The 16,020-nt window shown below is 56.5% G+C and overlaps 1 protein-coding gene across 1 annotated transcript; it reads right to left on the reverse strand.

The window, feature by feature from the left end:
* Positions 1–1,129: 1,129 nt before the first annotated feature.
* On the reverse strand, positions 1,130–14,918 carry MPP1 (membrane protein, palmitoylated 1, 55kDa; the record flags this gene model as incomplete). Its single annotated transcript, XM_009331738.1, has 11 exons — positions 1,130–2,518; positions 4,362–4,436; positions 5,054–5,256; positions 5,739–5,819; positions 6,434–6,514; positions 7,464–7,570; positions 7,846–8,042; positions 11,875–11,943; positions 13,204–13,289; positions 14,343–14,421; positions 14,769–14,918. Coding segments are annotated over 11 exons (1,305 nt in total), but the record flags the coding sequence as incomplete, so codon positions are not given.
* Between the last annotated feature and the right edge of the window lie 1,102 nt (positions 14,919–16,020).

The raw sequence follows: 16,020 nt of genomic DNA on the forward strand, positions 1-16,020 counted from the left end.
GTGCAGGGACCTGCTTGTTAGTTGTCGGCTGATCCCCAGACCCAGTGACCCTGTCAGTGTGTACCTCTTGCAGGCTCTTTGCTCTTCTGTACCCAGTTGTTGGAATGAGACCGTAGTGCTTTCAGTTGCCTTCCCTGGTTTTGATATCTAATACGCTCTGAAGGCTAGAAGTGGGGATGCTGCTGGGGGCCAGAAGCGAAGTGACCAGAAGGTGGCTGGCCAGTGTGCTTTTCTAAAGGGCTGTTGGGACCGGAGTCGTCGTGAGGAAAAGCTTGGCCAGAGGCAGCTCTGCAAAGGGTGCTGGGTGTGGGGCTTGGGTGGTTTCAGAAAGACTTGTCCTAATTTCCTTATCTGGGGTGGTTCACTGGGGGCAGGAGGGTCTCCTCTCTGTCACAGGGGTAGTGCTGAGCCAGGATTTTAGCCCCTTTTAATGGGGAAGAATCCAGGCTGCTTTGTTCTGAGCTTCATCCCTAGATGAGATGAGATTTTGTAACATTTGTCTTAGCCTCGTGCATTGCTTTTGTCTTAACGGTCTGACTTTCTCCCCTCCAATGCTAGGGATACACACAGGCAGTGGGGCCAGCAGCTGGTGGCTGTCAGAACCTGAGCAGAAAAAAAAAAAGTCCATTTTTATTTACTCTTTTTTACATGAAAATAAAAGCCCTATTTTTGAACGGGTGATTTTCTTGCTCATCTGGCTCCTACAAGAGGTCAGTGGTTTGTTCATGGGGAGGGGAGGCAGCTTCATGCATGTGCATGCTGCAGCTGGGCATGTAAATGGCTGCCCCTTCTGCCCAGCCTTTGTGCTGCTCTCCTGAAGAAGCTGCTGGTGCAGAGAAGTGGTTGTGTTGACATGGACCATCACTAGAAGGGGCCTTTTTTGCTGGTCAGGACTTCGCAGGTGCTATGGGGCCACCCTTCACTTCAGTAAAACCCACTGGGATGTGTGCCTTGAAGCTAGGTGTTCTCCTTCCTACTTTGCCTGTGCTGGAGTGAGCTGCTGGAGAGGTCTGACTGTGGCTGGAGGGACTGGTCCTGGCCTGCCTAAGGGTGTTAGGGTCAGGGATGTGGGAACAGACTTCAGCTGTGAGCAAGTGCTCAGCCTAAGAGGTAAAACACCAGTCAGAGCAATGTTTCAGCACACATTTATTGCTGCTCATTGTTTCCCTGCAAGTGGATCAGAACAAAGGTCCCTATTGCACATCAACAGATTTTATTTTTGGCATCCTTAAAAAAAATTGCGCAAGACTTCTTAACCCCCTTCGCCTTTCCCCTAGCTGGCTGCTGAATACACAAGTGAGATTCTTTCACCTAAATGATTGGCTATGGTTTGCCTGGGAGCCATGATGATGCTTCCTGGACATGGTCATGGTGGGGCTTGTGTGTCAGTAGACTCCTGCAGAAGAAGGAACCCCTTTGTGTGGGTGGCTTTTATGTTTGCTTACAGTGTGCAAGACACCCTAGAGTCAAAAACATACCTGGATGATCTTTGCAGAGACACTGTTTCTACTGCATGCAACAGATACTTGTGGCTGGATCTAATTTACCCATTGAACTGTCCCTCTGGGGTTTGGTCTGTGGGACTTCCTCAGCTGTTGCTGAGTTTTTCCAGCCAGGCAGTAATAATCCAAGCTGCATGGTGAGAATTTAAATAGTGAGTTTTTACAACTACAGTTGCACAGGGTGAATCAGAAAACTCCAAGCTCAGAATGCAGGGTGACACCTGCCTGGGGGTGGCAAGCTCCATGCCACCTTCATCAAATCCACGCTTGCCTTTTTGTGTTCTTCCCCATTTGTGAGGGGAAGCCCTTGGATGTAGGGGCTCTGGTGTGGTCCGTGTGAAGACTCCTAAGCTGTGGGTTTCCTTGAAGCCTCACGGACACCAGCCAGGCTTTTGAGGTGTTTGTGGTGCAGTGTGCACTCCTGCAATGGCAGGGGAATCTGCCTGGAAAGCCCCTGCTCTACCACTTCGCTTGGGACTGATGCAGAGAAGATTGGCTGGATGCTACAGCAGGACTGTGCTTTCCCTTGCCTCGTGAGGTGGGGAGCTGTGCTCTGAGCTAACAGGGTGCCCTGGGCTCTGCTGTAGCCACTAACTTAGCACTGCATTGCAGTGCCGCGGGAGGTGGCCATCCCTGCGGCAGCCCCTGTCCTGGGTTCCCCTGGGAGAGGTGATCCGGAGACCCTGTGTGTGTGTGTGAACCAATTGAGACCATGTCTGTGGAGCAGCAGAGGAAGGGAGTTGTGCTGGGCTGTGTGTGGATCAGGGGAAGCTGAGGAGAAGGTTTCTCCCCATGGCTGCAGGATGGTTGGTGGAAAGCAGCTGGGGTCGGATGCCCTCTCAGTAGACCCAGGAGATGGGCACCCACTGTGGAGAGCTGCAGGCCTGCTCAAAGGCTTCCTGCAGCACCTGGAGGCTTTCTTCCACCCCATTGTTGACCAGTGAGAGGTCGAAGTAGTGTGCGTATCGGCTCCGGATGCTCTCTGAATCCTTCTGGAGCTGCTGCAAAGCCTCTGACTGCAAGAAATGGGAGAGAGTGCTCAGGAGGCTGGGGAAGAGGGGAATTTCACAGCCCACCCCAACAGGCAAACTCCCTCCTACCACCAAAACAGCTCAAGTGGTTGCTAAGTATCAGAGCACAGAGCATCCCTGCAGCTTGTCTGACAAGCTAGGAGCTGTTGTGCGACCTCTGGGAGTGTGTGTCTGGGGGTTTTGCTGGACTTTTATGCGATGCTGGGAGCATCAGGTTATCTGCTAGAGTGAGGCCAGACCTGCTTGGTCTCATTTATCTTTAAAATGCTTTGTGGCAGCTCCCTGGGAGGAGAAGGTTCACTGAGCAGCAGGCTGCTCGTTACTATGCTATGCAGTGCAGCCAGCTCAAGGCCCAAGACTGGTTTCAAGGTAGGATCCCTGCAGGATGGTCCCTCCCCACTGGGTTTTGACCAGAACAGCGCTGGCTGGCAGAGCTGTACCAGCCTCTCTCTACTGGTTTTGGCAGCGATAGAGTTAAATTTCTTCACAGTAAAAGCAAAGCTGCCTGCCACCTCCTGCTGGTGTGGCTAGTCTGTACAGCTTTCCTGCTAGCAGGGACACAACAGCAAAGTCCAGACCAATTCCCACGTATCTCCCTACCAGAGCTTGAAACGCAGGCAGCTCCCTGCTTCTGGTGCAGGGAATGAGCTTGGGGTGCTGTGCTTGCTGCAGTGCTGCCGTGTGTTGTCTGGCAGCTCTTGGGGTGGAGAGAGGAGAGCAATAAGCAGTTTGCCTGGGTCATGTGAGCTCTGCTGGGTCACGTTTTGGCTCTGCTGCATCCCTTCTAGTAAGCAGTTACCTGAGCTGCGGCAGCTAGCTATATATAGTGCCTGCACCAGTGGGGCTGGCCCTGCCCACTGCGGCAGAAGTTAATTCCTCTGTCTGGAGGCAGTGGTGGGTGATGGGGCATGGAGGTGGGGGCAGCAGGCTGCCTAACTGCCCTTTCTGCCCTGACACTTGCCCCCCTTTTTGCCCCCCTTTTCACCCCCCTTCCACCCCCTAGCCTGCTGCATCTGGCTTTACAATGCTCTGCAGTTTGATGTGCCTCTAATGCTTGTGCAATGCTTGCTCTGAAGGCTGCATAAATATTCTCCCTGCAAACTATCTATCTTAAGCCTTACAAACCCCAAATTAATAGGTTGGGAGAGGCGGCCTTGGCTGGCCATGAGTCCAGGAAGAGCACAGTCGAGGGGTTTTCCCTGTTCTCCCGTTGCTTCCCATCTCCCTGCAGAGGTTAGCCCTCAGGGGAGCTAGTCCAGGCTGCGGCAGGGCAGGGTAGGCAGCACTGCTCCCTGTGTCAGGGGCTTCCTGGGAAATGGCAGCGTGTGGCTGCCAGCCTTGCGGTGCTTGGTGCTGCATGAGTTAACTGTGGTATTAGTACTGCTTTCATCCTAATTTTGGAGGGATGAGCATCTTAATGAGGCAAAGAATGAAAGGAGCTGCTGTTTGTGTGTCCCATTTGCATAGCTGATGGCAGAATAAATGTTCCTGCTCTGCAGCACTCCTGCAGCTGGAGACAGCCCTGGGTGCTGGGCTATGCACCCTGCTACATGTTAGTGGCCGATTATGCTGCAGGGATGATGGTTGTTGTGGGGGTGTCAATCTGGGAGGGAGTCTATGGCTGCAGGAATTGCCAATTCCTGTTTCTGAAGTCTGGGGTGAGGAAGTTGCCCTGCTCTCCTGGACCACAAAAATCAAACCAAACAGGAAGGAGCTGATGTGGAGCATGGAGAGAGCCCTGGGCTGCTGCCACGGGCTCCTCGCCCCCCTGCCATGGGCAGGCAAGCCTGGCCAGAGGGTGACTCAGCCTCAGCACCCTGCCACCCACCTGCTCTGCCTTGTCTGTTGGGGCAATGAAGACTATGAACGGGGAGAGCTCAGCCGTGCGGACAATCTTCAGGGTCTGTGGAGAGAGGGGTGTAGTTAACCAGTGTGGCCATTCCTCAGGGTGGGAGCTGTTCCCCATGCTGCCCCCCAGCCAGGGTGTGATGGTGCCCATGGTGCAGTGACGGACTAAAGGGGCCACTCCTAGTCTGGGGCCATGGGCCTTCCGGGTGGACTCCTGAGCTTGGGGGGGTAGTCAGGTGACGGGGGGCAGTTGGATGATGCTGGAGCAGGGGTCCCAGCATGGCTTCCTCTGCACCTCGTGGGGGAGGACATATGGGCATTCCCAGACCTGCTCTGGGCTGGCTACTGGACACAAGCACCACTTTGCGAAGCAGCACCCACATGCTTGGTGTTGGAGAGGGGAAAGACAGGGCCCGTGCTGGCCCTGCACCCCTACTCCCATGGCAGCCTGGCCCTGGCCTTGCTGTCACAGCCAGGTGCGTGCTGTGATGGGGAATACCCTTACTGCACCCGTGTCTTGGGAATGCAAATGCCACCCCAGCACTCCCTGGCCTTTTTCCTTTGGGACGGGTGGGTGGGCAGTGCACCAGGGAAGGCAGGGATAGTCACAGCCAGCACACAGTTCAATCTGTGGCAGCCCCTGTCCTGCCCACCCCTTCCCCTGCTCCCTACCTGGGGCTCAATGTCCAAAATAGCGACTTTGTCCTGCTGGTGGATTTTGTGCACTGTTTCAAACTTGGTGCCAAACATGTTTCCCTGGTAGCTTCCAAACTCCAGGAACTCATTGGCTGAGATGTCCCGGGTCATCTCCTCGGTGGAGACAAAGTAGTAGTCTGTCCCATCCACCTCATTCTTCTTCTGGGGGCGCGTGGTGTCTGGGGAGGGAGGGAGATGGTGAGTGCTGGCCCTGAAAAGGACTGGGGAACAGAGTGGAGTGGGCAGCCTCTGCTCTGGGTGACCTGGGCATCTTGCCTTCCCTTTTTGAGCATGGGGCTAGGGCATGGAGGACCTGTGTACCTCAAGACTAGCCTTTACTAATCCCCCTTCAACTCCTTCTTGCTTGGGACAAATAGGGAACTCAGCCAGCCCGAGGAGAGCCACTGGGATGTGAAGAGTGAGGTTTCTCTGCAGTGCGGGCGGTAGCAGCCCTGCAGCCATCTGTGGGTAGATTCAGCCCATGGGACAGCAGGCAGGGAGGCCCTACAGTGTGCCCTGTATGGTGGCCTCTGACATCGGGGGCTTGGTGGAGCTGGAGGAACATCTTCCAACCTCCCATCTGCTGTCAGAAGGTCCTGGCTCAAGGATGTGAGAGGAAACGCGCCCTGTGCTGTGCCTTCCACCCTGGCTGGGCACTTACATGGGGGTGGGTACATGAACTTCTCCGGGTTGTTGCTGAGCAGAGCATTCTTGATGTGGCTACGTCCCACGCCGCTGGCCCCTGCAGAGAAGGAGGGATGGATGCTGGAGCCAGGCTCAAAGAAGCCTCGCAGGAGATGCTGGGGCCCCTCTGCAGCTCTGAGTCTGAGGAAAGGTGCAGAGCTCCTGGGGCCTTGCCCAGGATCTGCTTTCTGAGCTGGTCTGTGGTGTCTTCCAGCCCTGGAAGAGGCTCTCCCTGCCCTGGGCATGCTCACCTCCAGCTGGAGGCAGGACCGGTGCCCAACAAGCAGCCAGCACGGCTGGGCCGTGTGGGCTGCCTCTGCCTGCGGGGTCCACCACCGAGTGCTCAGTACCCACAGCGTGGGACTGCTTGCTTTGGTGCAGCTGCGCAGACCAGAGCTCCTTTTAATAAAAATTATCCAGAAAGATACTTAGGAGCTGGAAACTCCTGAATTAACTCTACCTCGGCATTGCAGTGCAGGTGCTAGACCATATACAATACTGCATGGAGGAGGTCAGCCTGCTTGGTGATCACTGCAGGCAGAAGAAATGCTCCCCAGAGCCTACTAGGTTTTGAAGGGCAGCACTGCCCCAGCCCCTGTCCAGTCCTGGTTCCCCCTGGGACCCACCACATGTAGCCCTTGTGCTGCAGAGGATGCCTAGGGCAGGACCTACCGATGAGCACCAGAGTCTTCCTCTTGAAGGCAGGCAGCCTCACCACCTCCTCATATGAAACCACATCCAGCTGGTCAAAAACTGGGGTGGAGGAGAAACGAGACAGCGAGTGGTCAGAGCTGACTCAGCCACAGCAGCAGGACCACATGTGCGCTGGACCGAAGCCAGGTCCTTGGGCAAAACAGAGGGAGTGATCAGGGCCGGGCTGGGAGCTTGTCCCTGTTTGGCTACGTGGGGAAAAGGATAGCAGCCTCAGCAGCAAGCAGCACGTGTGGTGTGGAGGGGGTGCTGGGGAGCTGGACCAGCAGCCACCAAAGGAGAAACCAGCCCTGCTTTCAGTAATTCTGCTCAGGACAGTAGGACCTAGGAGCTGGATGGGGAGGTGGCAGGATGCTGCAGGGAGCTTGTTGCTGGGGGAGCTTTATTTATCTTGCTGATTTACAGCCTTGTTTGTTGCTGGTTGGAGCTGCAGGCTGGGCTAGGAGCCAGCACGTCCTCAGGCACCTGCCTTTGCTGGCCCAGGGCGTGCTTAGCACAGGGCATTTGCACAGGCGGCTGGGTGCAGGCTCCCTGCCCCACCAGGGACACAGCTTGGCAGCTGTGGGGAGCAGTTCGGGCTGCTCCCTAATTGCTGAGCAGCAGCAAGGCCACCACCTGCCCTGCATTCAGCAACCCGTGGAGTTTGAGGGCCCGGGAGCCCGACCTCCCAAGGAGCTCAGGGCCAGGAGTGCCAGGGCTTGTCACCGCAGGAGAGCCCGGGAGCTCGGTGCCTGGCTCCCGCGTGAGTCAGCCCTGGCCTCAGGCACTACAGAGCTGCATGGGGACACAGATGTGGCCACCTGAGGGGTATGAGGACTTTGGGGAAGGGACTCAAAAAAGCTGACAGCTGTGGGGTATCCTCCCGAGGTTCCACTGCCAACACAGCTGGGCTGTTTGATCTGACTCCCATGGAGGACAGACCCACCCCTGGCCAGAGGCCGGAGTGATGGCCAGGGCTGGGGATGGAGCCCACTGCCCTGCTCACACTTACTTGAGCTGTGCTTGGCCAGGTATTTATCTTTGCACTTCTTCTTCTTCCCAAAGGGGCTACAGCTCGGGGATTCACTCTGACTGGACTGGGTGATGCTTGCCACACGCCTGCCGAGAGAGGAGGACACCACCATGGTCCAGCTGTCACCCCAAGCACTGGGGGAGCAGTGAGATTGTCACTCAGACATGCAAGGGCAAGAGGAGCAGGGTGGCTGCTGGGACAGGTAAAGGCTCATCCTGAGACAGATGAAGGGGACATTTGCCTCCTTTTCCCAGCAGTGACGCTGGTGTTGTGCAACACGGTCACACTCCTGGTAGCACACAGTCACTGTTCCCGCTTCCACTCCCACATCCAGCCCTTCTGGGCAAATCTAGGGACCTACCACTCCTGCAGCTCTGGAGAAGGGATGAGTCCCGCCGACTCGGTGCAGGAACCCTCCACCCGGCCCTGCCACCAGTTGCTGTCATCCTTGTTTATGATTTGAATCACGTCGCCAGTCTGAAACTTCAGTCCCGCTTCCTTGCAGGGGATCAGGTTGTCTTTTTTGGGGTCATAGTCAAACTGCGCCCTCATGAACATCTGCAAAAGAGAGAGCGGGCCGGAGTCAGCATGGCCATGCAGGGTGGCTGAACGTGGTCATGTCCAGCTCCTGGCCTCATATTGCATTCCCCGGCAGTGACTGCAGAGCCAGCTCCAGGCACAAGGTCCCTGCTCCATGAGGGACCCCAGACCATGCTGTTTTCCAGGCCCCACAAGGCTGGGTGGGGAGAAAGGAAATGCACAGAGCCTTGGGGGAAGCTCTTGGGCATGGAACTGCAGTGAAATGTGCTGGTGGGTGAAGGGAGGGAGGACGGCATCTTGGCCCTACTGGGAGCCAATGAAACGGCTGCTGCCTCTAGGCAGGCCTGCATGCCCTACAGCTGGTGCTCGAACCCTGACATGTAGCCCCCCCGCTGCAGTCCCCCGGGTGCTGCACAGTGCTGGTGAGCTGAGCCAGCTGGAGAGAAGTCCCACCACCCGGACCAACATGGTGCACAGCAACTGGGATCTGCAATGGGGTGAGCACAGAGGAGCCATCGCAACAGTGCACCCTGCAATCCCATGTCCTGGGGACCCCAGGGAAGGCCGTGTCTCAATCCCCAGCTGCTGCTGTGCCCTGGCCTCTCTCCACCACCAGGCACTCCCCTGCATGGCACGGGGCCTTCGGGGAGCCAAGGCTGTGGTGTCATGTCCATCCCTGCCTGAGTCTGTCCTGGCCTCTTCAGCATCAACTACTCTTGCAACATTACTTTCATCACAGCTGCAACTGGAAATGAGCTGCTGCTGCTTCCCAGGCCACTGTGCCACCCTCCTGGGGCTGGGGAAGCCCTGGGGACCAGGAAGGAGTGAGAAAGTGGCCTTTCCCTGTCCCTCCTGCTTGCTCAGCTCTTTGGGAGGGAGTCTACAGCACCTGCTCCCAGTGGGGCAGCCCTTCCCCTGACCTCAAGCCCTCCTGAAGCCAGCAGGCAGCCGGGCACCCCTGGGCTCGCTGCCCCCGAGCATCTTTGCAAGGTCAGGAGAGAAATGGCATGTGGCTTTCACACATGGACCTTGTTTTCCAGGAAGGCTGTTCAGGAAGAACAGACTGTCAGAGAGCAACAGGACGGATGAGAGTCGCCTATGCCCGGGAGGAGGGCAGACCACGCATGTGCACCCAGTGTTTTCTGCACTGCCGCTTGCTCTCGGTGCCTAGATGAACAGTTTCTCATCTGAAGTGCTGCTGCAACTGCAATTTGTCTCTGGCCAGCACACCCGGCAAGATCAGGACAAGGTCAGGACTATATTTGGGGCAAAGCCAAGGCAGGGTATGGAGGATGGTGAGTGAAAGGCAGGGTTTAGGAAACAAAGTAAGGCTGTGGCTAAGCATAGACCTCACATTGCCCTTGTTCCCCTCCTGGGGTTTTTTGTCCTGTGGGCCTGAGGCTGCTGGGAGCCCCAAGTCATGGTGCAAAGTCCTGCAGGCTCTCACACAAGTCATGGGTGCTCCCGGTTGTTTGAGACTTCTGTGATCACTCAGGAGGGTGCTGGGCCCTGAGCCAGTGGCGTGCCTGGGGCTGCCCAGCAGTCGTGCCACTGGCAGGAGATCCTTCTACAGGGGAAGCAGCACTATCAGACCCAGCCTCATGCTTGCACTAATGCAGGCTTCCCCTGAGCACTACCCTATCAAGTTATTTATCCCAGAAACATAGCATGTAGCAAGCAGGCAAAGGGATTCACATGCGGTGATGCCTATGTCCTGTCCTCAGATGGCAGATCCTCCCCCTCAGATAGGCAGGGCCTGGAAAGTCATCCTCCCGGAGTAGGGTAGACCACGCTGTCCTTGTTCTACATTAAAACAATTTCCCACAGTATGTCCTCCTTCAGCAGTGCTGCTGGAGGCATAGGGCCAGCAGGACACGAACATGGTTCCCTTTCACTGCCAGAAAAGCAGAGCATATGGATCTAGCTGTCACATGCAATCTCTCACGATGGAAGACAACAAAAGTGGAATCTCCTTTCAGGATGAGGACTGATACCTGCTTTGAAAGCACTTTCGGCACCAGGTCATCAACATAAACACATAAGGGACACACAGCAAGCACTGCCCAGGCACCTGCCTGGAGCCCTCTGCTCCCGCAGCCCTGGTACCCCAAGCTAGACATATATCGGTCACTTTTGGAAAGACTCTCCCTTACACCAATTAGGAGTTAGCATCAGACAGCTCCAGGCATCACCCACGGACTGCAAAGGGCTAGCTCCAAATGCAAGCTATTTGCCTGCCTGCTGCCAGCCCCCTCTCTGGGGCTGGAAGCCCAGGTACTGAGCAGGCTCCAGCATGAGAAGCCCTGGTCTTTCTTTAAAGTCAAAAGGCTGCGGTTTGTGCCTGGGAACAGGTTGGAGGTGACCTCGAGAGCCCTGAGAGCTCAGTGCTGCTTCTCATTAGGATCCTCCCCAGCAGACCTGCCCCAAGAAACACTCCGTTGGCCTCAAAGTGGCTGGCTGCCAGGCTGTGGGGCAAGCCAGGGCACGGGGGTATCGTGATGCCAGGATCTGCACCGTCCTGCCTGCCAGGCCCTGAAATGAAGGTTATCATTAGGATAACCAGGATCCAGGAGTTGAAACAAAATCAAAAGTCCACTCTCGGCAGTGGACTGCAACAAGCAGAGATGTGGGCAGCCTGTGAACTGTGGTTTTGGGGAGCAGACAGCACCATGGCCCTGGACACAGCAAGAGGACAGCTATTGCTGGGAAGGAGTTTGTCTGTGTGTCCTTCCCTGAGCCCACAGCCAGCCTTGGGTGAGCCAGCAACTGTGTTCTTTTTCTCAGAGGTAACTTTTCCCCTGGCACTGAGCTGGCCTGGCTGGGTCAGGCCAGGGAAGCCATATGGACAGCAGGGAAGGGCAGATATAGGCCAGTGTTTAATAAACACGTGCAATGCTGGTTGAGCTGAAACGGGGACAGCATGGGCTGAGCAAGAAACGGAGACAGTTTTCACTTGCCACCATGTTCAGAGACTTCAGCTTCTCCAGGTAAGGAAGGAGGGTGACATGGGCTCCCGCAGCCCTTCCCAGCACCCCCACCCTCTGCCTCTGAGCCCCTCTCCCACTCCTGCCTGTCCATGATGGGGGTGCTCCGCTGGGGTTGGCTCCTGCACCTGGAGACAGGACAGCATCCCAGCCACCGTGCACTGAAGTCTTGGCAGAGGAACCAGTCCTCTCCACTATCATGAGTATTTCGGCCACAGCAGGACTTCAAAGGCAAAGCCAGGCAGGTGTCACCCCCTGCCACAGCATGCCACCCCCACCCTGGCAGTGGCAGCAGGCACAAGGAGCTACCTTCCCCTCCCCTTCCACTTCCTTCCTCCCACTCGCTGCTCACAAGCGTGCTGGCGGCATCTGGACCTACGTCACCCTCCTTGCGGCTGATGCACCAGGCATCACTGACGGCGGGGAGCAGTGAGAGCCTGGTGCTGTACCTGGAGGGGCTGCTGTGGCCCTGTAATGGGGATGTGGCTCTAACGGCCGTGGCTCTGAAGGTGGCAGGAAACTCTCTCATGCTTCCTGGTGTGCACATGCCGCTGCTTTCCCATCACCGAACACTGCACACATGTAGCACTGTGGCTCAGGCATCCCAGGCCCATGTTCCTACATACACATTGGGTAAATACATCCACACAGGGCCAAAATGTGCTTGTTTGCAGCGATGTAAGCACAGGATAGGTCCCTTCATCCTCCAGCAGCTCAGGCAAGGCAACCGGGCAGCCATCCCCTTGTCCTTCCCCTGGCTCAGCACAGCTCTCTCCCCAGCACTGGTCCCCTGTGGTTTGCTCTGGTCGCATGTGGCCCCACAGCCATGTCCTGGCACAGCCCGCGGGTCTGGAGGCTGCACTTACCTGGAGAGCAGGGAGGCGGCTTTGTTGGTTAGGAATGACTTTTATTGAGACCATCCCCTTGGTTTCTTTCTAGTGAACAAAGGAAGGGAAGAAAGAAGAGTTGGAGGAGGTGGTGCCTGGAGGCAGCCCGACAGCAGCAACCTGTGCAGGGAGCTGCTGAGTGCCAGGACCTGCAAAGGCAAGGCTCCTGGGTGCTCCCAGCCATGCTGTGATGCTGGGGGACACCACAGCCTGGCCAGAAACAGCTCTGCTAAGGCTAGGCTAAGAGCTGTGGCATCATAGCTTTGCCACGCTTGTCCCATCCCCATGGGGGTACACAAACACCCCCACAAGGGGCTGGCTGTGGGCACTGCTAAGCATCACCAGAACGAACATGGAGATCTGTATTATCTTGGGTCTGGCTGCCCCAGTGAGGAGCCTGGAAGGAGAGGCTGGTTCTGCCAGGTCCACTCCATGTGCCCCCTCCTTGCTGGCCTCTTGCTCCTGCCCTCCTGGTGACATTAGAGGCACAGCACTCCCTTGCCTGCCACAGGCAGATGCACTGTTGCCCCATGTGCTTCACAAGACCTACATGGTCCCATGGGGACAACCACATTTGGAGGCTTGGAGAGGCCTCCTGGGCCAACCACCCTTCTCTGGAGGCAAACAAAGACAAGCTCCTCCTTAGTCCTGCTGTCTGGAGCACAGACATCCCACCACCAGGCAGGAGAGGACCATGGCACTGCAGCCGGGCCAGGACTCCTGCTTAGGCTGCTGGTGGGCGTCCTCAGCACCACCACCACCTCCCTTCAGGTGGTGGTGTCCCTAGGTCCCACATGCTGGGCATGGATCAGGATGGCCTCAGTATGTGAACCCAAGGCAGGTCTGAGACCCTGTCCAAAGCTGTCTCTAGCAAGGGTCTGGCAGGATCACTGTGACTTCAGCAGCAGGAAAATGGCACCAAGGTGACCTGCAGGAGCGGCTCAGGCCTGCAAGAGCAGGCAGCCCGGGGCTGGAGTTGCACACCAGCCTTGGCAAGCAGAGGTGGTTTCCAAGCCCCACACACATCAGCACATGTCAGGGACCCAGCCAACAGCCTTCACTGCTGCTCTCAGGAAGCCAGAAACAAGCAGCAAGCACAGACCACCAAGGCTGTGTACACACACCTGGTGCTTGGCTGTATTACAGCACCCCGGCACAATGGCCCTGGTTCCTGCTGCATCACACTGCTGCAGGCAGCTGTGTGTTGGCTCTGGTACCTAGGAGGGGGTGAATGCTCAGCCAGCATGCACAGCTGCAGGCCAAAGGGGTCCTTCCTGGGGAACAGCCCTGCCAGACACAAATACCTACCAGCATCTTCTGCAGCTGGTCAACTGAGTGGTTGCTCACACTCTGCCCATTGATTTCTATGATTTCATCACCCACATGAAGGGAGCCTGCCAGCAACGGGAGAAACATGAAAATGCAGGACCGGACAAGAGCTGCTCACCAAACCCAAACTACACAGCTCCACCAGCCTCCCAACCCCTTGGGCAAGCTGTGGCCAGGACACCGTGGTGTTTGTCTGGGCAATGCTTGTGGAGCCACACATCACCTAAGCACGTGGGACTAAAGCACAAGGGGAATGAATTCTTCCCCCTCCACCCAATACACACACTTCATCCAGTCTGAAGGTCATTAGGTTGCTTTCCACTGTGTGTCCTTCAGTGCTTTAGAGTGGTCAAAGCACCTGTTTCAGAGTTATTCAAACCCAACCCCAAGCACCTCACCTGAAGCCAAATGACAGCCTCCTTACAGGGCCCTTAACACAAGCATTCTTGACTTTGTGTGTTTTCAGTTTATATACCCAGCCAGATTACAGCCTCAGATATACTGCTATAAATCAGGCTCCAGTAGCGTTATTGGAATGGCTCCTGGGTTATTTTGGCAGGGGTAAGCTCAGACTTCCCACTTGGATCCAAGGCTGGAAACGGGGCCTCTTCTTCTAAGCACAGAACATCTCATTTCCATGCCCCCTTGGCAAGACCCAAACCCAGAAAATAGGACCTATTTATTTCTTTTGGCACCTTCTTTTGGTCTGGTTTGGATTGGCAGAGCCAATCCACAGCAAGCCTGTCCCACCTGTGCACTTTAGGAATGGGAAGAACTTCCCCCACGGTCTCTGGGGTATGATCCATCTCTCATTACAGTGACCCCACCATGAGACGGAGACAGACGGTCTCTGGTTCCTTTTTGGGAGAGCCCTTCCCCCAACCCTTCCTTTCTCCCTAAAGCCTCCAGTGTATTAACATCACAACCATGCAGAGAGACCAGTGAGCCCTGAGTTCCTGACATATTCCTAGTGGAGGAACGGACACAGATGTCCACATCACAGGGATGTGGATGAGCCCCCCCAGCCAGCAGTGCTAGGGGGCTGCCTTATCTCTGCATGGAAAGAAACCAGCTGCAGACGTGCACCCCATGCACTGCCTCTACAAGGGCCTTGTTACCTTGTCTGTGAATCATGCCCCCATGGAAGATCCTGGCCACCATGCAGCTCTGCTTGTCGTTGAGCTTCAGCGTGATTCCCTAGAAGACAGGAAAATCCATGACTGCTCGCTGGAGGGGAAAGCTCTCGCGCTCTCAGCAAAGTCCTCTCCAGGCCCATGTCCACGGTAGGCTGTGCAGTGGCTGGGGGGAAGCCCCCTGGCTTGGCCAGCCCAGCCTGCTGCAGCTCCTCTTGGCACAAGCGTCACCACCCTTTGATGGGGCTCGCCCTGGGTCCGCAGGCAGGAGGCAGGATCCAGCACCCTCTTCCTGTGGCCGAGGTCTCCAGCAATCTCCTGCTTCTCCCGAGGCCAGCCCATTGGCACGACTCTAGCTGCCCCTATGCCCCCCTGGGTGCCACCAGGCTTTGGGATCTTGCCAGCTCTCACCATGGGCTCCTCCGTGACCTTCTCGAACTGGATGAGGCGTATCTTCCGCACCTCGCGGCCATTGCTGTGGGAGGGGCTGCCCAGAGTCGCTGAGCCATTGGTATAAATGTCCTCAGTCATGGCATTCGGGGACTGAGTGATGGCCTGTCGGGGCAAAACAAAGACCGGGGTTTAGGGGCTCCACCTGAATGGGGCCTGGGAGTGCCGGCTCCCTGCTGTGGGGCTGAGCTACTCCACCATGTTAGGGTGCTTGGGGTGCAGGTGGGGCATAGGGGGAGGAGAAACCCATGTGCTGGAGGAGAGGTCAGTAAGAGCAAGAAAAGAAAAACAGCAAAAGAGCTTCACCCTTGAAGATGTGGACTTGATCTGCAGTTTTCCAGCCTGGGAAACACAGGAGGCAAGAAAACTTTGGAAAAGTTACAGGTAGCAGAAGCCAAGAATCCACAGCTGATCATCTTCTGCAGCAACGAGTCCCAAACACTACTTGTGTCACAGCAGCACTTGGCCCATAGCTGTCTTGTGGCAGAGCCTAAAGCCCAGGACAGCTTCACTGAGTGAATGGAACAGTTTGGGACTCACCCCTGAGAACTGGGGCCAGGCACTGCTCTTGCTCAGTTTGCAAGTTCAACCCTTCCTCTTCTACGTAAATGGGCAACTGACACAGTGCAGAGCCACGTCCACATCCAGGCACTGAAGGCAACATGCTCCCCAAGCCAGCCAGAAACTCCCCGTTCCCTGCCCCAGCACTGGCCCCTACAGGCCAGTTCATGCTGGCCAGCACTGGGAAGCCAAGCAGGGGCTTTCAGCCATGGGGAAACCTCTGTTCTTTGCCTCCAGCAGGCACTGGCACCAGGGCAGGTGGAGGGTGCATGGGATCCTGGGCAGAGACCTCCAAACTTGCTCTGCTGTGCAGCAGGGACACTGCAAAGTGAACTGCCACCTCCCAGTCTGAGAAAGCCTGGCACAGTCCTGTTAAACCCCTCAGGCACGCTGGGCAACGTCTCCGCACAGCTCACAGATGCGCCAGTTTGGCCCCCAGTGTAGTGGACTTCCCTCGAGCCTCTCCCAAATCAGTGCTGGCCCAGCAAAACCCAGTCCAGCTTTGATATGCAGCTCCTGCCCGCCTTGTCGGCACGCTCAAATCCCCACACCAGCCCATGAGGCAAAGCAAACCCTCCTGGCTGCCCCACTACACACCAGGCTGCCAGCTTTGCTGCCCAGTTTTCAGCTTGCACCCTCCCTCCCAGCAGTA

This window comes from Pygoscelis adeliae, unplaced genomic scaffold (genome assembly GCF_000699105.1).
Source record: "Pygoscelis adeliae isolate BGI_AS28 unplaced genomic scaffold, ASM69910v1 Scaffold79, whole genome shotgun sequence".
Lineage (NCBI taxonomy): Eukaryota > Metazoa > Chordata > Aves > Sphenisciformes > Spheniscidae > Pygoscelis > Pygoscelis adeliae.